The sequence below is a fragment of the Clarias gariepinus genome, chromosome 7 (assembly GCF_024256425.1).
Source record: "Clarias gariepinus isolate MV-2021 ecotype Netherlands chromosome 7, CGAR_prim_01v2, whole genome shotgun sequence".
Lineage (NCBI taxonomy): Eukaryota > Metazoa > Chordata > Actinopteri > Siluriformes > Clariidae > Clarias > Clarias gariepinus.
The window spans coordinates 6,332,279-6,353,785 of record NC_071106.1 but is presented as its reverse complement, the minus strand read 5'-3'; the positions used below and the strand labels follow the sequence as shown (position 1 = coordinate 6,353,785).

The following is a 21,507-nucleotide window of genomic DNA, read 5'->3' as shown; positions in this document are numbered from 1 at the left end:
ATGCACCCCTCCCCACTTTAAGACCTGGATTTTGAAAACCTGCAGTGATTCAGGCCTCTTTTTAAATTTCTGCAAATTTCATCTTCTGAATTCTAAATTCTAAAATTGACATAATTACTGTTTTACTGCAATAGAAGAAATGGAGATTTTCCTTATCATAACATAAATTGTATTGGTTGTAATCACTCTATACACAATCATTTTCTTTGGTATTTTTATAAAATATTAAAATTTAATATTTTATAAAAAAAAAAAAAGATTCCATTTTTATTTCTTACCTTTAAAATAGCATAAAAATCCCGGGGTGTGTATAGAGTGATTAAACAATACAAGGCATGTTTTGATAAGGAAACTTTCTATCTCTTCCGTTCCGTCATCTCCGCAGCAGTGAACGCGCCAACAATTCACTTTTCATATGAATTACATAATCTAATAATTAGTTTTTATTAGTTTATATAAAATCAGATATTTCGCGGTCAAGTTTAACACCTCAGAGCCCACCCTGAAAGAGGTCAAGGAAGCAGTAATGGCCTCCAGATCAAGCTCCTCTCCAGGACCCAGCGGAGTCTCATACAGAGTCTACAAGCAGTGCCCCAAGCTCCTCTTATGACTCTGGAGGATCATCAAGGTGATCTGGCGAAGGGGAAGGGTCGCTGCCCAATGGAGGTCAGCCAAAGGAGTCTGTATTCCCAAGAAAGAGGAGGCCAGTAACATCGAGCAGTTCCGCATCATCTCATTGTTGTCCGTCAAAGGGGAAATCTTTTTTAAAATTCTGTCCCAATGGCTAATGGAATTCCTCCTGAAAAACGGTTACATCGACACTTCAGTGCAGAAGGGGAAGTTCCAGGCAACCTGGCATGCCTGGAACACACTTGAGTGGTATCCCAGCTGATCAGGAAGGCAAGGGAAAACAGAGGAGGCTTGGCAACATTCTGGCTGGACCTCACAAATGCCTATGGATCCATTTCTCACAAGCTGGTCGAAACCGCACTGACAAGACATTATGTGCCAGAGAACATCACCAACCTCATTTTGGATTATTACAACAACTTCCAACTGAGGGTAACATCGGGATCGTTAACATCTGCCTGGCAACGCATTGAGAAGGGCATTATAACATTATACATGATTGTGAAATCAGCAGAGGTGGAGTGCAGAGGACCCTTATCAAAATCTGGCACTCGTCAACCCCCTATACGAGCCTTCATGGACGTCCTCACAGTGACTACAACCTCTGTTCCAGGCTGCAGATGGTTACTCAAGGGGCTAGAAAGACTCATCTCTTGGGCGAGGATGAGCTTTAAGCCTGTCAAATCCAGGTCTCTGGTCCTGAACAAAGGCAGAGTGGTTGACCGGTTCTGCTTTCCCATAGGAGGGACACCAATTCCATCGGTGATGGAAAAACCTGTCAAGAGCCTGGGCAAGGTTTTCAATAGCTCCCTAAGAGACACAGACGCACTACAGCTAACCAGGGCTGATCTGACAATATGGCTTGCAGCAATAGACAAGTCGGGACTACCAGGTAAATTTAAAACATGGATCTATCAACATGGAGTTCTGCCAAGGATTCTTTGGCCCTTACTTGTCTACGAGGTGCCCATGTCCATTGTGGAGATGATGGAACGTACCTTAGTCTTGGATGTGTGTTTAACCTATCTCTGTCAGTTATTACAGACCAAGATGCTTTTACTCACACAGCAGAGGCAGATCTCCTAGAAACCTCATCTACCCTCCAGTATTGTCTCATTGCCCTGCACTGGTGGTAGGTGGGCTCTGGAACTGCCAATCTGCTGTGAAAATAAGCAGATTTTGTCTTTGCCCTAGCCACCCTTTGCCCTAGTCTTTTGACTTTCTGGCACTAACTGAGACCTGGATATCTCCTTAGAACTCAGCTACACCGGCTGCCCTATCCTATGCCCTTGTATTCTCTCACTCTCCACGAGAAACTGGCAGAGGTGGTGTTACGGGACTCCTGTTGTCTAAGAGATGGTCCTTCTTGCCTATCCCCCTGTCTCATCTCAGTTTTTCATCATTTGAATGTCATGCAGTTAAGGTAACCTCTCCAAATAACCTCCACATCTTAGTTATTTACCGTCCTCCTGGCTCTCTAGGAAGCTTTCTAGATGAAATGGACATCTAATGGACAGCTTCTTAGTCTTTTTCCTTCTGCTAACACTTCTCTCACTGTTCTAGGAGATTTCAACCTTCCATCTAACAAACTTCAATCCTCTTTCCTTCTCCCTCTTCTTTACTCTTTCTCTTTAACTCTAAACAGCTGCCCTCCCACACACAAGGCAGGGAATTCTCTCGACCTCGTTTTTTGCCGCCCTTCCCCAGTCACAGATATTACTACTATTCCTCTTCATAAATCTGATCATTACCTGGTATCCTTCACCATAACCATTCCTATTCTATGTAAACCCAACGACTAAAATGTCTCTTTTACCCACAGAAACCTTCACTCTGTCTCCCCTTCCTCTGTGTCTTCATGCACCCTATTATCTCTTCCAGACCCAGACTCCTTTTCCTCTCTACCACTAGAGACTGCGACTGAAACTTTCCTCTCCTCTCTCTCCTTATCCATAGATTTCCTTTGCCCGCTGTCATCTAAACCAAGGAAGACGTCTTGTCCTGCTCCTTGGCTATCCGATGTACTACGCAACAACAGAAGAGAATTAAGAACTGCAGAGAGAAGATGGTAGAAATCGCAGCTTAATGCAGATCTCGTCTCTTATCAGACTTTTCTCTCCAAATTCTCATGTGATGTTCTGCCAAAACTTCCTTTTACAGAGAAAAGCTGGAAGCCTCTGCACATGATCCCAGCAAACTTTACAACATCTTCTCACTACTCAACTCCTGCCCCTTCCTCTCTGACAGATGATGATTTTGCCACATTCTACGATGGGAAAATTGCAGCAATCCGCCAGTCCTTCGCTCCCAACCAAACTCCTACAGCAGAACCTCAGGACCTCTTCCCTCCCTTAGCAGAATTCTCCAACCTGTCATCTGATGAGATTCAGCAGATCATCTCAACATTTTAGCCCACCACCTGTTCATTAGACCCAATCCCTTCCACAATGCTCAAGGCCCTCTCATGAGACCTCCTTCCCTTCACCACAACCATCATCAACCATTTCATATCATCTGGTCATGTTCCTGCTGCTTTTAAGAAGGCAAGGGTTATTTCCATCCTCAAACCCTGTCTGGACCCATCAGAAGTTAACAACTATCGTCCAGTATCACTTCTCTCTTTTATTTCCAAAATTCTTGAAAGAACTGTTTATAACCAAAATTCTCTTTATCTCTCACAGAACAACCTTAATGATCCCACCTAATCTGAATTCAAAGTGACACATTCCACAGAGACTGCCCTTCTATCAGTCATGGAGAAGCTCCATGCTGCTAGATCTGCTAAACTGTCATCTGCCCTCATCCTCCTGGACCTGTCAGCTGCATTTGACATGGTGAACCACAAGATTCTTACAAGTCTTGGAATTTGTGGAACAGCGTTGCAATGGTTTGCCTTTTTACCTAGAAGATGGGTCATATGATGTAACATGGAAGGGATCTACATCTGCCCCATGTGGACTCTCTACTGGTGTCCCGCAGGGCTCAGTACTTAGTTCTCTTCTGTTCTCCCTCTATACCTGTTCTCTTGGTGAGGTCATATCATCACATGGATTTTCATACCATTGTTATGCAGATGACACCCAACTTACTCTCTCCTTTCCTCCCTCTGACACTCAGGTTTCCACCCGGATCTCAGCATGTCTGGCAGACATCTCATTCTGGATGGCAGCTCATCAGCTGAAGCTCAATCCTAATAAAACTGAACTGTTGTTCATCCCTTGTGACTCATCCCCAGGTCAAGACCTTGTTGTTTCCCTGGACAACAACCAAATCACTCCTCCAGCCACCGCCCGCAATCTTGGGGTAACCGTGGACAATCATCTGTCATTTTCCTCACACATCACTAACCTTACTCGCACTTGTAGATTTATTCTTTACAATATCAGAAGAATCTGCCCATTTTTTTTTTCACAGGCTACTCAGGTGCTTGTTCAGCCCCTTGATATTTCAAAACTGGACTACTGCAACTTACTCCAGGCAGGCCTGCCTCTGTCCATGATTCATCCTCTGCAACTGATCCAGAATTCAGCAGCACGTCTTGTTTTTAACCTTCCTAAGTTTTCTCTCACCACCCCACTCCTCCGCTCCCTGCACTGGCTTCTGTGGCTACCCGCATCAAGTTCAAAATGCTGATGCTTGCCTACAAAGCTAAAATGGCCCAGCACCCACCTACCTCTCTGCTCTAATCACACTACGGTCTGCACCACGTTCCCTCCGATCCTCCAGCACTGCTCGCCTCATCCCAACATCTCCCAGGAATCGAGGGCGGCACTCATCCAGACTCTTTTCTGCCCCCCCAAAAGAAAAAAAAAAAAAACTCTTCCCAGTTGTTTGACTAATGGCACTCAGTTATTAACCTAGTTAATCCAGTGTAAGTATCTATCCAATTATGTAAACTTTAAAGCACTTTTAATAAGTCGCTCTGGATAAGAGCGTCTGCCAAATGCCTAAATGTAAATGTATTTCAGTTAATAACTCAAATCTACAAATTTAAAGAACACAAAATATAAGATGATGCAAGACCCTACACATGTAGTTTTTCTAATTACACATAAAATTTAAAAGCTTAGCATGTTAACATTTACGTTGCTTAAATTCAATCTCAAAAATATAAAATGTAATTTTAATTATAAATTTGCACTGTAATGTTACTACTGTGATTAGGAATTCATTTAATTACAATGTTTCACTTGATTTTATCTACAACTATGTGCGGCTCTAGATAAGCTGCGGCAGACAATAGCAGCCAATGGCAGACAATCCTGGAGACAACAACCTGATGCCTGAGGCATCAGTCTAAAGTTATATAGCACCATTTAGCGGTAAAAACCAGCAAATGCACAAACCCAAATGCTGTCGCCATATGCCACGACGGTAAAAGTTGAATACCGCTTGTCCACTTACTGTAGGATCTTGTATGTCCCAGTAGGATGAATTTGACATCTCACGTCTGCAGGAGTAATTTATGTATGAATTCTCATCTCTCTGTGGCACATGGTGATAGAAGGTTCATTCAGGCGGAGGGGGTGGAGTATTGCTGTATGACAGACTTCGAAGCTTGTCCCCTGTTCTATGCTGTGTTTGACATCTGAACCGTTAAGCTGGTATGGGCCTAGCACTCATTACACTAGGACAAGCCTGTGGCTGGACACAGGTGGTGGTGCAGGTACAGGACAAATAGAGCCATACTCTCTTGGTGGGGCGACAGGTTGTTGCGGCTAACTTACATGACTTTGCTGCTCCACCTGAATTTGTAGTTGTTGCATTTGGTGCTTAAGCTGATCTAGCTTCTTCGTATATTGATCATTTATGCTCTGAAATGTGTCCCTCTGATGCTACATCAGCTGCAGAGCGTTGCGGAGATCATTAGTCCTTCTCCTTATGATGTTAGAAAGAGACTTATCCTAATCATCAGACCACTGTAGTGGACTTCCAGCTTTATAACCAGCAGTGGACTTAAGCCAGTTGCACCTTTCTCTGCTCCATCGCCTTCAACCAGTCTAGTTGAATGAGTGAGTGGTGACATGGGTTGTGTTACAGGGAGGGTAAATTCAGTGAGATCATACTCATTGTAGTGTGCAGGAAGGACCGTCTTTCTTTGGACGCTTACAGCAGGCTCATTCTCCATCTGTTGTGACATCTATTTCTCTGGTAAATTCATTATCCGGCTTAAAGGACCATGAAAAAAATGTGAGTTTAGTAGCTCTTCACTGTATATAAAATTTGTTGGTTCAGGGTTCTGACCCACCAAACACTGTCTGAAAAGGGTGTAGGTGAACAACCCATTTATTGTCACCACTCAACAGACTGGTTTGTAGGATAGCAATGCATCAAGTTGTGTTTTTTCTTAAAATAAAAGCAAAGACATAAATATGAGTATACAGAATAATAATTGCAATAATCACAATAAAATATGCAGGCAATAGCATAACCCAATCATTAAAGCTTAATAATTTAAACACTCTGCAAGGGGTTGTAGGCAGCTTAAGGCAGGCTCAAATGTCAACATCACATGCATTGCATAGACGTAACATAACACCTTGTTAGCACGACAAAGAAGGTACATGAAAGTTGTTTACAACAGAAATACAACAAACTTGGTTCAAATGAGAACATAACATGAAATAATAACAGCAAACGTAACACTGACACTCACAATAACTTATGGGTTATAAGCATGCTTATTATGAATACAGGCACACGCATACATACACACACACATATATTATATATACAGTCCCTGACAAAAGTCTTGTCGCTTATCCATTTTGTAGAAACACCTGCTATCAACCTGACTTTTAATTAGTCTATTGGTTTCAGAAATAGCTCATATGAAAGCTAAAACCCTCCCAAATAATGTTCAATGCACTAAAATAAATTAGTTTCAATGAAAAAAAGATTTATCATTTAATGAATACAGAAAGGTAAAATTTTGGCTAGACAAAAGTTTTGCTGCCTACAGAGAGTAATGTGAAAATTGAACAAATAATTTACTACAAATACAAAAATGTGTTACATATCTTCAGCAAATTAAATTTAATATCTTGTATGACTTGCATGAGCTTAAAGGACTGCATCCATGCGGTTCATCAAGAATTCATACAATTTATTAATGAAGTCATCTGGAATAGCAAAAAAAGCAGTCTTGCATGCCTTCCAGAGTTCATCAACATTCTTTGGTTTTGTCTTCCATGCTTCCTCTTTCATTCTACCCCAGACATGCTGAATGATGTTCATGTCTGGTGACTGGGCTGGCCAATCCTTGAGCATCTTGATCCTTGAGGAACTTTGATATGGAGATGGAAGTATGCGATAGAGCACCATCCTGCTGCAAAATTTTGCCCCTTTTAAGGTTGGGAATATAAGAGGTAGCTAAGATTTCTTGATATTATAGACTATTGATGTTGCCTTTTACCCCGCAGATCCCTTGCACACCCCCATACTGGATGTAACCCCAGACCCCATTCACTGTTTTCTGGGTGAATCTTTGATCCATGTGGGCTCCAGTAGGTCTCCTGCAATATTTGCGGCGATTGTGATGTAATTCAAGGGAAGATTTATCTGAAAAATTCACCTTTTTCCACTTTTTCACCCTTTCCCATCCTTTTGGCAGGCTTTGGGCCTTGGCAAATGTCACACGTTTTTTTATTTGTCTTTTGTTGTGCTGGCTTCTGGGCACTGATTCGACCATGGAGGCCATTTCGTGACAGAATTCTACATAACTGTTCTGGTTGACACGAGGACTTCAGGTGATCAGGTCATGTGGAGCTCTGCTGCAGTGGAAAATGGGCTGGCCTTGGATTTTTGAGCCAACAAACGGTCCTCCCGAGCAGTTGTCTTGCGGAGTCTGCCTAACCTGGACTTGTCAAAAATGTCTCCGGTCTCTTCATATCTTTTTCTTATCCTCTGTACTTGACACTGAGACACATTGCAGGTGTCTGCCACATCAGCAATGGATCTGGTCTTCAGCCTCTTGATAGTCAACACTTTAGTTTTAGGGTGAATCTTAGGGATGTTGTTAGAGGTCTAGTTGCAGTTGATGTGAAGGTCTCTAGTGTACTGGGCTCTTTTTATACCCACCTGAAGCTTAATTGATCCATTATTAGTCTCAGGTGACAAGACTTATGTCTTGGCAAAAATTGACTCAATGGGCTTAACAAACTGTGAATATTAAAATACTTTTCAACAGTTTAGTTTTGCTCCAATTACAAAAGCTGCTCCATTACAAAAGCTGTTGGGATTAAAGTGAGCCATTTCTTGTAAAAAAAAAAAATATTAGTAATATATTTGAGGGGCACTTCAGGTCAATTTGTCCTATGCGTATATAAAACGCAACATCACGGGCATGATAACTTGTGACCAGAACAGATTAAATGACCATTGTTTATATCGGTAAAACTTACACACTTACTCTTGCATTCTCACACCACATTTGATCCAAAGGGCGATTTGTGAACAACTAAACCCCAGATTCACCAAAACTAAAATCTGTGAGAGAGGGGGAGGTCACATGGCCATTTTCTGGACATTGATTGGCTGAGATAAACTGCTTTCTTGTGTGTGCATGTGACTCATCATAAAGAAACAGAGATTTAAAGGAAAAGGTTAGAAAAACACACCATAACTCACTGCTTTTTTTTTTTTTTACATAAACGGTGAAAAAGCAGTATATTTTAGGACAAATATGATGAACCTTAACTGTAAAGGATTCAAAAACAGGAAGCTTTGTCAACAACTGAACCAGTGAAAGAAAGTGTTTTTTCTTTCTCACTTCTGGACTTCATTTTAAGTAGTTAATGTTGTATAAGAATTTAATTGCATAAAATAATATTTTTTTTATGTTATGGATGAATGGTATATATAAATTTTATGGTCAAAAGTATTGTGACAAAAGTAAAATTCAATGTTTTAACTTCATTATCTATTTTTTTATATGCTAATTGAGATAATATAAATAATTTATTATTTTATGCAATTAAATTGTGCTTGATTGGCCAGCCAACTGACCTGAATCCCGTACAAAATCTAAAAGGTGAAGGCTTCTGTCAAAGCAACTTCACTAATGCCACATATGACCATAAATTAACATACCACACAGAAGCTAGACATTTCTGTATTGTAAAACCTTTTTTCTTAGGCAATGTTGTAATGATGCTGATGGTTTTTTTTTTTTCCTTTTATGAACTGTAACATGTAATCATTGAAATAAAAAAATGCTTACATTTAGTATGTTACCTAAATTTAGTATTTTGGCTAAGTGTAATCGATACACTTTTCAAATTAAATTATGAAAAAATAATGTATTTTTACAGTGTTTAATATTTTGAATGCTTGGTAGAAAACAATAGCTCTATTGAGGGAGACTAATGAGAATATAGACTGTACAGTACATAGATTTACACAATAGCTGTATAGAATTAGAAAGGTGTCCCCCCTAGTAAGCAGTGGAAAATAATTAGATAATGCATGTCTTAAATACCAACCCAAGGGTCTGGCCAATTTGGGAGTTAAAGAGTTTTATAAAAGCCTTAAACAACAGCAACAAGAACATGGCATTTAGAGAAGTATAAGAATGAGGTTACTGTACATGTGTCTTTTATTTACTCAGGTGAGAACAGCTGATCTTCCTTGTAACTTATTAGGTCTGCATAATCCTCCACACCTCAGCAAAGATGGAGATATAATGATTGGTGGTATCTTTCCCTTACATGTCAAATCAGACCAGGCAACACATGTGTTTATGTCTGGGCCTTGGCAACCAAAATGTGCAAGGTGAGGGCACATTAGAAGAATTTCTTTTTTGTTGAATTTAATAACTGGACTTCTAAACTTCCGATCAGAAATATTTTTGTTTAGTAATTTGCATTATATAATACTACTTATCAACATGTTACTGTATTATTGCTGTTTAGGTTCAAAATGTGCTTTTTGTTGATCCTGTAGTCTAAGCCTCCGTGAATTTCAAAATGCACAAACAATGTTATTCGCTATTGAGGAAATAAACAACAGAACTGATATTCTTCCTGATATTAAACTTGGATATAAAATCTATGATTCCTGCGGAGCAGTAGATATAACTACAAGAGCCTCCTTGAACTTAGTTAATGACCATGGACCAAATATATCTCCAATGTCTTGCTTTAAACCTGATTCAGTGCAAGCAATCATAGGTGAAACATCTTCTAGTGCCTCTATTGCCATTGCTGCTACTGTGGGACCTTTAAAAATACCAGTGGTAAGAATTCTGAATACAAAAAAAAAAAACACTTTTTTAAAAATTTAAATAGTCCTATGTTTTTAATGGAAAAATAAAGAACATGCCTAAAAATTAAAAAGTAGATACAAATTAAATTACTTCTACTTCTTGTTGCTCTTGTTTGCACATTTGAACATGCACTTTATGTTGTCTGTAGGAAAAAAAAAATCTGTCTTGTCTCCGCTAGCCAGCTAACTAGGCCTCTTAGTTAGCTAGTTTAGTTTTTCTGTTCATTTATGTTGTGAATTTATGTTGCATGTAGCACCTTGGTCCTGGAGGAACGTTGTTTCGTTTCACTGTGTACTAACTGTATATGGTTGAAGTGACAATAAAGCCTACTTGAACTTAAACTTCAATCTATGCATTGCAGGTTAGTCACTTAGCAACATGTGCATGCTTAAGTGACAGGAAGAAATTTCCATCTTTCTTCAGAACTGTTCCCAGTGATTACTACCAGAGCAGAGCTTTGGCTAAGTTGGTTAAGCATTTTGGCTGGACATGGGTAGGGGCCCTATGTAGTGATAGTGAATATGGAAACAATGGCATAAATCAATTTATTATTGCAGCTAAAGAAGAGGGAATCTGTATTGAGTATTCCAAATCATTTTTTTGGAGAGACCCCAGAGAAAAACTTCTGAAAATAGTTGAAACTGTCAAAACTTCAACCTCCAAAGTTATTGTAGCATTTGTCTCATACTCTGACCTTGGTGTTCTTCTAAAGGAAATGGCCTTACAGAACTTGACTGGGTTTCAGTGGATTGGAAGCGAGTCCTGGATCTCTGCTATAAATCCAGCTAATGCTCAATGGCAGCATCTTCTAATAGGATCTATGGGTTTCGCTATGCCAAAAGGCCAAATCAAAGGTCTTGGGGAATTTTTGACAAACGTTAATCCAGCTTCTGATGCATCTATTTACAAAGAGTTGTGGGAGACAATATTTAAATGTAAGCTTGCTACACAAGAAAATATTGATCCAAATACAATGTGCAAAAACAATGAAAGTCTCAGTCAAGTTCAAAACCTTTATACAGATGTTTCAGAATTAAGAGTTGCTAATAATGTTTACAAAGCTGTTTATGCCTTGGCTCATGCTCTGCATAGCAGATATAGCTGTTCAAATAGGGATAGTGGACACATTGGTTATACCGCATGTGCAAACATAACAGATGACAAACCAGGGCAGGTAAGTGCAGTAATATAGCCTAGTGAAAAGTATGTTCTTATATTAATGACAAATTTGCAATGCTTTATTTAGGTTGTCAATGAGATGACAAAACTCCATTTTACAACTACAGCAGGAGAGGATGTATTCTTTGATAAAAATGGAGACCCAGCAGCAAGGTATGAACTGCTGAATTGGCAACAAGATAAATATGGTAAAATATTCCTTGTTAAAGTGGGCTTCTATGATGGCTCTTTGCAACCACCATTTCAGCTTTCATTTAACAACATCAGTATAGCCTGGGCAAACAACAAACCACAGGTAAACTATTATATCTATATGCACAAATAATCTGTACAGTATATATTTAAAAATATATTAAGAAATGTCAACATTTCTGCAATTATAGTTTTTGCTAAACAAACATTAAAAGCATGGCAAATTGACAAACGTGTTTATATATTGAAAATCATGGAAAACATTGAAAATAATAGCAAAAACTTAAAATCGTCTGACTAAATGTACACCACATTTACAAAATAGTAAATAATATAATAGATAATGGGGTAAACAGCTGGTTTCTGCACTCAGTGTTTCTCTTGTATACAAAACGATTATGCTTCTCATGATTGTTGTAGACCTATCTCTCTGCATAATTTTCTTTTAAAAAGAATAGCAGAAGAAGAATCATGACTCAAGAATGCAGCGAAACCAGGGTAGGTGAGAAGGGGAGTGATTGAGTTATTTTTTAATATGTGTGCACAACATCCAAATCACAATCTCCTGTATCTATGTTCGTTAAAGCTCAGTGATTGTGATTTCAGAACCAGAGTATACAAATCTCATTTCATGGCTTTAACATTCTCCTAAATTCTATAAATTCTATGAAATCGGGCTGCTCTATATTGTGTTTCGCCTAATGAATGAAACCTTTAAAAAAGAGGCCCATATAGTATACTAGAGGTCAGATTATTATTTTTTTTATAATGAACATTGTGCACCAGAGAAAAATAATTTTGCAGAATAAGTAAAGTCTTGGCATTTATCACATATCACATTTATCACAACTGTCTGTATAAAATAATAAAAATGTTTTTTAGGTGCCAGTCTCAATGTGTAGTCCAAGTTGTCCCCTGGGCACAAGGAAGGCTGTGCAGAAAGGAAGGCCTATCTGCTGTTTTGACTGTATACCATGTGCAGAGGGGGAAATAAGTAATTTCACAGGTATAATGAACAGTGACTAACTTAAATTATGGAGATAAAACAAAAAAAGCTTTAAACTATTTTATTAAGTTAATAAAGACAGTAGAATTGCAAATTTATAAACTGCGCTTCGCTTTTCATTTATTTAGATTCTATAACTTGTATAAAGTGCCCACCTGAACTGTGGTCTAATGCCAGGAAACATGCCTGTGTCTTAAAGCTGGTGGAATTCCTGTCATTTGAGGAAATAATGGGAATCATTCTTGCATCATTTTCTTTGTTAGGAGCATCATTCACCATCTGCATTGCTGTAATCTTTTTTAAACACAAGGAGACCCCGGTTGTTAGAGCAAATAATTCAGAACTAAGCTTCTTGCTGCTGTTTTCTCTGACTCTTTGTTTTCTCTGTTCTCTTGCATTTATTGGTCAGCCTTCTGCATGGTCATGTATGCTGCGCCATACAGTGTTTGGGACCACATTTGTCCTTTGCATCTCCTGTATTTTGGGAAAAACAGTAGTGGTGTTAATGGCCTTCAGGGCTACACTTCCAGGCAGTAATGTCATGAAATGGTTTGGTCCTCTACAGCAGAGACTAAGTGTACTCATCTTCACTCTTGTTCAGGTCATTATTTGTGTGGTGTGGCTAACAATATCCCCTCCATTTCCCTACAAAAATATTAAGTACTACAAGGAGAAGATTATATTAGAATGTGATGTAGGTTCAGCTATAGGTTTTTGGGCTGTGCTGGGTTATATAGGATTGCTGGCTGTTTTGTGTTTTATTTTGGCTTTTCTGGCCCGCAAGCTGCCTGATAATTTCAATGAAGCCAAATTTATCACATTTAGCATTCTTATATTTTGTGCAGTTTGGATCACCTTTATCCCTGCTTATGTCAGCTCTCCTGGAAAATTCACTGTAGCTGTAGAGATATTTGCCATTTTAACATCCAGCTTTGGTTTACTTTTTTGCATATTTCTTCCCAAGTGTTATATCATCATATTGAAGCCTGAGAAGAACACTAAGAAGCTAATTATGGGTAAAGGAACTGCTAAATGATTTCAAGTATTGTTTGTTAAGTATGTACCTTATTTAAATGGCTCATTTTAGTATGTATAAAAGAATTTAATCGAATTTGTGTAAAAGAGCAGCTTTGTAAATAATTGCAATAAAATAAACTGCCATGCACTGTTTGACTTTGCTGTACTATTTGTATATGGTTTGTGGTTAGAGGATTAAGTATGATTACATAACTTGTCTGTTCACATATGTTTTGAAACAGTTTTTCATTTTCTTTCATGATTATAATTAAAAAAACAATTCAGGCATGGAGAGTAATGAGACAGATAAACTTATAATAGCAGGGAAAGCGTCGCCTTAACACTGTCTAAGGGACTCTATGATGATGATGTAGCACCAACATTTATATTACCCTATGAAGCTAACATATATTCGTGAATATCAGATGTGATGTAAATGTTCATAATGTATTTTGTTTAGCTTGCATTTACCATCTGATCAGGTGTAAATTTTTGGAATGTGTTAAATACTGTATACGTGTATATACAAAATGTTTAAGATGTCATTGAGATGTTCTATGGCCCATCAACAGATATTTGTCCAGCCTATTGCCCATCAACAAATATAGAGGAGCCCAAAAAATTTATACACACTTTAACAGTTGCCTGTTACCTATGTACTTTCTTAAAACTCATATTGAAATATGGCAGCAATGTGTCAATGGAATATTGGACTGCGAGCATAATTTGTTCCAAAAGTGGGCTTGTATATTAAAACACATGTAAATCAAATCGACATTTCCCATAAAAAATAATGGAAACTCAAATTATTCGTTCAACATAATTTAATAATTAATTTGATAATAATTAATTTGATAAGTTAAAGTAAATTTTACTTTATATTTATACGAAATATAAAGTAAAAATAATACAAATTGACCTGCACTTTACCTTTAAAAAAAGTAAAAATAAATCCTGACAGATAAGTGTCTCCGTTTGTGTGTGCAGGCGCTGTGTGTGTGTGTATATGTGTATGTGTGTGTGTGTGTGTGTGTGTGTGTGTTTGTGTGTGTGTGTAAAACTAAGGTAAGAGGAGAGAAGGAATGAGACCCTCCCCTCTCACTCTTCTCCTTTTAACTTAAGTAACCCTTAAAGGGGTCATCCAGTCCCATTTTTCATTAAATGTTAATATGATTCTTTAGGGTCCTAATGAAAAATTTGTTACATATCTTAATAAAAAATTCTCAATGGTTGTGTAAAAAAAACCCACTACTTTTACCTGGTAAAAACTAGCTCTGTTCTCAGAAACCTGTTTCAGTACATGGTCCTTTAAATGCTTATGATCTCTGCTGAGCCCGCCCCCCAGTTCTGTGGGGCGTGTCTTCACAACACATGTGGGGTATAGCCACGGAAGTGTAGTCCAGAGTGGGCAATGTTTTGTGGGTAATGCAGTCCAAAGCGTGAAAACGCTGGAATATAGAGCCTGAGCCTGTTTTCTTAAGTAGTTTTTGGTTTGATTAAGGAAGTTTGGAAGTTTGGAATATCGCCTGACAATGCAGAAATTAAAAGAATGGACATGCATCGACCCATTTGTCTTTCTCATTACTGCATGGGCATGAATTAACGGACTGTTACGCTGCCGTGAGCAACAACAACAAAAGCGGAGAAGCTTATTCAGAGAGATACAAACGCGATGTGTTTACTGATGTGTTTACATGACTTCTTTGACAGACACCGTTATAAACCATCTAGCGTTACAAAGGTAAGCATAATATCGTTTTTCGACTACGTACACAGTTTGCAACTAGACAATCACCTTAATGCATTGTTTTTTTATAAACGTGCGATTTGGAATTATATAGAGACGGATGTACATAGAGAAGACGACATAACCATGTTCTATGAGAGTGTAAGTTAACTTACACTCCGCATTCATCGTGATTATTAGAAAAGGCGAACTGCAAAGATTAATAGAAAAAGAAATCACACTTACCGAGCCTGGTAAAGATGAAGCAGGAACACAAAGCGTTAGTACAGATCCATTTTTTTAGGAGCAGCTTCCTAGCAAAACCTGCTTTATATTGACCCGCAGTATAAAGCAGTCTGGTGAAAAATGATTATCACAAACATGAACGCATTTAGCTAGATCGGCGGGGACGTTAGCTTCGAAAACAAAATTCTGCCACTGATGTCGGTAGTGAATGACGACTGCTGCGTTCGCTATTACACCCAACAACTGCACACCACACTCGCTTAGGCGACATTTTGCTCCAGCGTCGAAAAACAATGGCCGACAACTGAGCGACCTCTGTCGGTGTGGCGACACATCGACAGGCATTTGACATTGGCCTGATTTCAGAAGGGGCATTTTATTTTAAAGGGGTCATACAGGCCTACATGCACTTTTTTAGGCTGTTTGGACTGAACTGTGTGTTAGGAGAGTGCGTACACAACCACTCTACGATGATAAAGAGCCGCCCAGTGGTTTTCTTTTCATTTATTACAATAACATGCCCCTTCTGAAATCAGGCCAATCGCAAATGCCTGTCGATGTGACGCCACACCACAAGAGGCCGCTCCTACACTAGTTGATTGACACTAGTGTTTTAGCGAAGACCCGCCCCGAGTGAGAAGAAGCTGTCGGCCATTGTTTTTTTCGCCGCTGAAGCAAAATGATTTCTTATTCTTTTGCATGTTTGTCACACAAAATTTTTCTGATCATCAAACACATTTAACTATTAGTCAAAGATAACACAAGTAATCACAAAATGCAGTTTTTAAATGATGGTTTTTATTATTTAGGGAGAAAAAAAATCCAAACCTACATGGCCCTGTGTGAAAAAGTAATTGCCCCCTGAACCTAATAACTGGTTGGGCCACCCTTAGCAGCAATAACTGCAATCAAGCGTTTGCGATAACTTGCAATTTTGGCCCACTCATCTTTGCAGAATTGTTGTAATTCAGCTTTATTTGAGGGTTTTCTAGCATGAACCGCCTTTTTAAGGTCATGCCACAAATCTCAATAAGATTCAGGTCAGGACTTTGACTAGGCCACTCCAAAGTCTTTATTTTGTTTTTCTTTAGCCATTCAGAGGGGGATTTGCTGGTGTGTTTTGGGTCATTGTCCTGCTGCAGCACCCAAGATCGCTTCAGCTTGAGTTGGACGAACAGACGGCCGGACATTCTCCTTTAGGATTTTTTGGTAGTCAGATGGAACCATGAATTCTACTATCACAGCAAGCCTTCCAGGTCCTGAAGCAGCAAAACAACCCCAGACCATCACACTACCACCACCATATTTTACTGTTGGTATGATGTTCTTTTTCTGAAATGCTGTGTTACTTTTACGGCAGATGTAACGTTTTTGCCCAGTCTCTTTCTTATGGTGGAGTCGTAAACACTGACCTTAATTGAGGCAAGTGAGGCCTGCAGTTCTTTAGATGTTGTCCTGGGGTCTTTTGTGGCCTCTCAATGTTGTCTCTGCGCTCTTGGGGTAATTTTGGTCGGCCGGCCACTCCTGGGAAGGTTCACCACTGTTCCATGTTTTTGCCATTTGTGGATAATGGCTCTCACTATGGTTCGCTGGAGTCCCATAGCTTTAGAAATGGCTTTATAACCTTAACCATACTAATAGATCTCAATTACTTTTGTTCTCATTTGTCCCTGAATTTCTTTGGATCTTGGCATGATGTCTAGCTTTTGAGGTGCTTTTGGTCTACTTCTCTGTGTCAGGTAGCTCCTATTTGAGTGATTTCTTGATTGAAACAGGTGTGGCAGTAATCAGGCCTGGGGGTGACTACAGAAATTTAACTCAGGTGTGATAAACCACAGTTAAGTTATTTTTTAACAAGGGGGGCAATCACTTTTTTACACAGGGCCATGTAGGTTTGGATTTTTTTTCTCCCTAAATAATAAAAACCATCATTTAAAAACTGCATTTTGTGTTCAATTAGGTTTACTTTGACTAATAGTTACTGGTTTTTGATGAGCAGAAACATTTAAGTGTGACAAACATGCAAAAGAATAAGAAATCAGGAAGGGGGCAAATATGTTTTTTCACACCACTGTATATATATATATTTATACCCCATAGAAAATCTTTTCAACCTTTTTCATCATCAGGCTCCCATTCGAACTGATAGGGTATTGTATTGACAGGTCTCCAGAGCTGTCATTCAGTTATGGTAATGGCCGTTTCGTTTTCAGACACACACTGTAGTGGTAGACCAATCATAAAGGGCAGTGCCATCTGACCAATCACAGCAGTAAGGGCTCACGAAAAGGAGGGATTTAGACAGACTGATACTGTACTTCGAACTGCTTCACACAAGTCATTTACTAATCATTTAAAAATGGGTTCAATTAAATCTATTTTTGGAGAAAACTAAAGTGTTTTTTAGACCTTGCATACATGTAAACCTGTTTTAAAAGACTCATAAAGAAATATTAGCAACCTTTAAAATGGCATAATAGGGGCACTTTAAAAATCCTACAATGTGATTTTCTGGATTTTTTTTTTCTTATATTGTCTCTCATAGTTGAGGTATATATATGATCAAAATTAAGTACTGACTAAATACTTTTTTGCCCCTCCCACTGTATGTTTTATGATCATTCCTCCCCAGAAAAACTCTGTGTGTGTGTGTGTGTGTGTGTGTGTGTGTGTGTGTGTGTGAGAGAAACATAAATGGCACATAAATGGGCCTTCTGGAAGGCATTGGAACTAAGGAAAGTTTTTCTTAAACCCACACCCAAGGGTCTAATCAATTTGGGAATCAAAGTGTTCTATAAAAGCCCCAACAGTGATCATCATATTTAGGGAGATATGAAAATGAGGTTTCTTCACACATGGCTTTTATTGACTCAGGTGAGAGCAGCTGATCCTCCCTGCAGCTTACTAGGCATGCCCAGTTCTCCTCAACTTAGCAAAGATGGAGATGTACTGATTGGTGGTATTTTTGCCCTCCATTTTAAATGGGACCAAACAACACACATCTTTACATCTAACCCCTGGCAACCCCAATGCAGTAGGTGAGGACACATTAGAAGAATTTGAATTAGTTAAATTTTGGTAAGTGTAATAATAAAAGTGGTTTAAGATGTATTAGTTTTAAAAAGATCAGAAATATTATATAGAATTTATTAGCATTACAGCACACCACAAATTAATTTATACTTAATAAATGCTGGTTCTTAATCCTGTAGTCTAAGCCTCCGTGAATTTCAGAATGCACATACAATGATATTTGCCATTGAGGAAATCAACAACAGAACTGATATTCTTCCTGATGTTAAACTGGGTTATAAAATCTATGATTCCTGTGGATCGATAGAAATAACTACAAGAGCCTCCTTGTCCTTACTTAATGGCAGTGAAAAAAATGCATCTGCAAAATCTTGCTCTAAGCTTGATACAGTTCAAGCAATCATAGGTGAAACATCATCCAGTCCATCTATTGCCATGTCTGCTACTGTAGGACCTTTGCAAATACCAGTGGTAGTATGTTTTTTTTTTTTTGTGTGTGTGTGTGTGTGTGTGTGTGTGTGTGTGTGTGAAAACGTAGTTGTAAAAACAATCTTATGCCTTGCATAAGTAAATAAGACCATGTCCATTAATGCAATTAAATTATTAAATAAATTTCATGTCATATTACATCTGTGCATTATAGGTTAGTCACTTTGCAACATGTGCATGTCTAAGTGACAGGAGGAGATACCCATCTTTCTTCAGAACTGTTCCCAGTGATCACTACCAGAGCAGAGCTTTGGCTAAGTTGGTCAAGCATTTTGGCTGGACATGGGTAGGAGCCCTATGCAGTGATAATGATTATGGCAACAATGGCATCAGTGAATTTATCATTGCAGCCAAAGAAGAGGGAATCTGTGTTGAATATTCCACAGCATTCTTTAGAACAGACCCCAGAGAAAAAATTCTGAAAGTAATTGAGATTATCAAGGCTTCAACCTCCAAAATTATTGTAGCATTTGTCTCATATACTGACCTTGGGGTTCTTCTAAGGGAAATGGCCTTACAGAACTTGACTGGGTTTCAGTGGATTGGAAGTGAGTCCTGGATCTCCACTACCAACCCAGGTAATGCTCAGTGGCAGCATCTTCTGATAGGATCCCTGGGTTTTGCTATGCCAAAAGGTCATATAAAAGGCCTAGGGGAATTTCTAACCAAAATAAATCCAAGCTTGGATCCACCAATTTACAAAGAGTTGTGGGAGACAATATTCGAATGTAAGCTTCGCATGCAAGAAAATGTTGGGATGAAAAAAATGTGCAAAGGCAATGAAAGTCTCAGTCAAGTTCAAAACCTTTATACAGATGTTTCAGAATTAAGAGTAGCAAATAATGTTTACAAGGCTGTGTATGCTGTTGCTCATGCTCTGCATAACAGATATAACTGTTTAAGGAAGGAAAGTCGACAGCAGGGTCCTACTACATGTCAAGACATGACAGAGAGCAAACCATGGCAGGTAAGTTTAACATACAGATAAAAAAAGGTATGTAATGTATATGTATGATGGAAGGATCTGCAATGATTGCTTTAGGTTTTTAGTGAGCTGAAGAACCTCCATTTCACAACTACAGCAGGAGAGGATGTATACTTTGATGAGAATGGAGACCCAGCAGCAAGGTATGAACTGCTGAATTGGCAACAGGGGACAGATGGTACAATAGTACTTGTTAAAGTGGGCTTCTATGATGGATCTTTGCAAACACACCTTCAGCTTTCAATTAACAACATCAGTATAGCCTGGGCCCACAACAGTTCACAGGTAATATCTGCAATATCTACTACATTCACAGATACCTTGTTTAAAACATATTTCAAAATAGGAATATATATGTACAATAACAATGGTTTGCAGGTCCCAGTCTCAATGTGTAGTCCAAGTTGTCCGCTGGGCACAAGGAAGGCTGTTCAGAAAGGGAGGCCAATCTGTTGTTTTGACTGTATACCATGTGCAGAGGGAGAATTCAGCAATATAATAGGTATGAATAATAGTGGTTAACTTTAAGTATGCACATACACAAGTTTTGGTATATTAAACAGCATGGTAGAATTTTAAATGCCTTAACTGCTTTCTCACTTTCTCACTTTCTCTTGATTTAGACTCTATAACTTGTATCAAGTGCCCAACTGAACTGTGGTCTAATGATAGGAAAGATGCCTGTGTCTTAAAGCTGGTGGAAATCCTGTCATTTGAGGAATTAATGGGGATCATTCTTGCATCAGTTTCTTTATTAGGAGTATCATTTACTATCTGTATTGCTGCAATCTTTTTTAAACATAAGGAGACACCAATTGTTAAAGCAAATAATTCGGAATTGAGTTTCTTGCTGCTGTTCTCTCTGACTTTGTGTTTCCTCTGTTCACTTACATTTATTGGTAAGCCTTCTGCATGGTCATGTATGCTGCGCCACACAGCATTTGGGACCACATTTGTCCTCTGCATTTCCTGTGTTTTGGGGAAAACAGTAGTGGTGTTAATGGCCTTCAGAGCTACACTTCCAGGCAGTAATGTCATGAAATGGTTTGGTCCTCTACAGCAGAGACTCAGTGTACTTGTTTTCACACTTGTACAGGTCATTATTTGTGCACTTTGGTTAATAATATCCCCTCCTTTTCCATATAATAATATGAATTACTACAAGGAAAAAATCATATTAGAATGTAATGTAGGCTCTGCTGTAGGTTTTTGGGCTGTGCTTGGTTATATAGGACTCCTGGCTGTTTTGTGTTTTATTTTGGCTTTTCTGGCCCGGAAGCTGCCTGATAATTTTAATGAAGCCAAATTCATCACGTTCAGCATGCTCATATTCTGTGCAGTTTGGATCACCTTTATTCCTGCTTATGTCAGCTCTCCTGGAAAATTCACTGTAGCTGTAGAGATATTTGCTATTTTAACATCAAGCTTTGGTTTACTTTTTTGCATATTTGTTCCAAAGTGTTATATCATTCTACTGACACCTGAAAAAAACACTAAAAAGCAAATTATGGTTAACTCACTTGTAAAATGAAGGGTCTATTTAGCCTTTATTAAAATGATTTGTTTAAAATGTGTACTTTATTTAAACAAAAGTCTAGTTTAAATGAAAGCCATTAACATTGACTTGAGAAAGGGCTATTATATCTTTAGTTGAAATAAATAAACTGCTATCGTTCTGACTTGGCACTAACATTTGTACATAGTTAACAGTAATGCATTGAGTATAACTAATTAATTTT

At 38.6% G+C, this 21,507-nt stretch overlaps 2 protein-coding genes across 2 annotated transcripts; both read left to right on the top strand.

Annotated features, from left to right (window-relative positions):
• Window positions 1-9,580: 9,580 nt before the first annotated feature.
• Window positions 9,581-13,308, top strand: LOC128528310 (extracellular calcium-sensing receptor-like). Its single transcript, XM_053501101.1, has 5 exons — window positions 9,581-9,865; window positions 10,257-11,069; window positions 11,142-11,369; window positions 12,149-12,272; window positions 12,401-13,308. Exons 1-5 carry the CDS (start codon window positions 9,608-9,610, stop codon window positions 13,306-13,308), a joined length of 2,331 nt encoding a protein of 776 aa, XP_053357076.1. The 5' UTR covers window positions 9,581-9,607.
• A 5,199-nt stretch (window positions 13,309-18,507) lies between these two features.
• On the top strand, window positions 18,508-21,299 carry LOC128528161 (extracellular calcium-sensing receptor-like). The gene is made up of 4 exons (XM_053500916.1): window positions 18,508-18,765; window positions 19,826-20,053; window positions 20,147-20,270; window positions 20,392-21,299. Exons 1-4 carry the CDS (start codon window positions 18,508-18,510, stop codon window positions 21,297-21,299), a joined length of 1,518 nt encoding a protein of 505 aa, XP_053356891.1.
• The last annotated feature ends 208 nt before the right edge of the window (window positions 21,300-21,507 follow it).

Coding starts and splice junctions, on each gene's coding strand:
- LOC128528310 (XM_053501101.1), top strand. CDS start 9,608: ATGTTATTCGCTATTGAGGAAATAAACAACAGAACTGATATTCTTCCT. Junction 11,070..11,141: donor CAGATGACAAACCAGGGCAG/GTAAGTGCAGTA, acceptor TGCTTTATTTAG/GTTGTCAATGAGATGACAAA. Junction 11,370..12,148: donor GGGCAAACAACAAACCACAG/GTAAACTATTAT, acceptor AATGTTTTTTAG/GTGCCAGTCTCAATGTGTAG.
- LOC128528161 (XM_053500916.1), top strand. CDS start 18,508: ATGATATTTGCCATTGAGGAAATCAACAACAGAACTGATATTCTTCCT. Junction 18,766..19,825: donor GACCTTTGCAAATACCAGTG/GTAGTATGTTTT, acceptor TGATTGCTTTAG/GTTTTTAGTGAGCTGAAGAA. Junction 20,271..20,391: donor AGAATTCAGCAATATAATAG/GTATGAATAATA, acceptor CTCTTGATTTAG/ACTCTATAACTTGTATCAAG.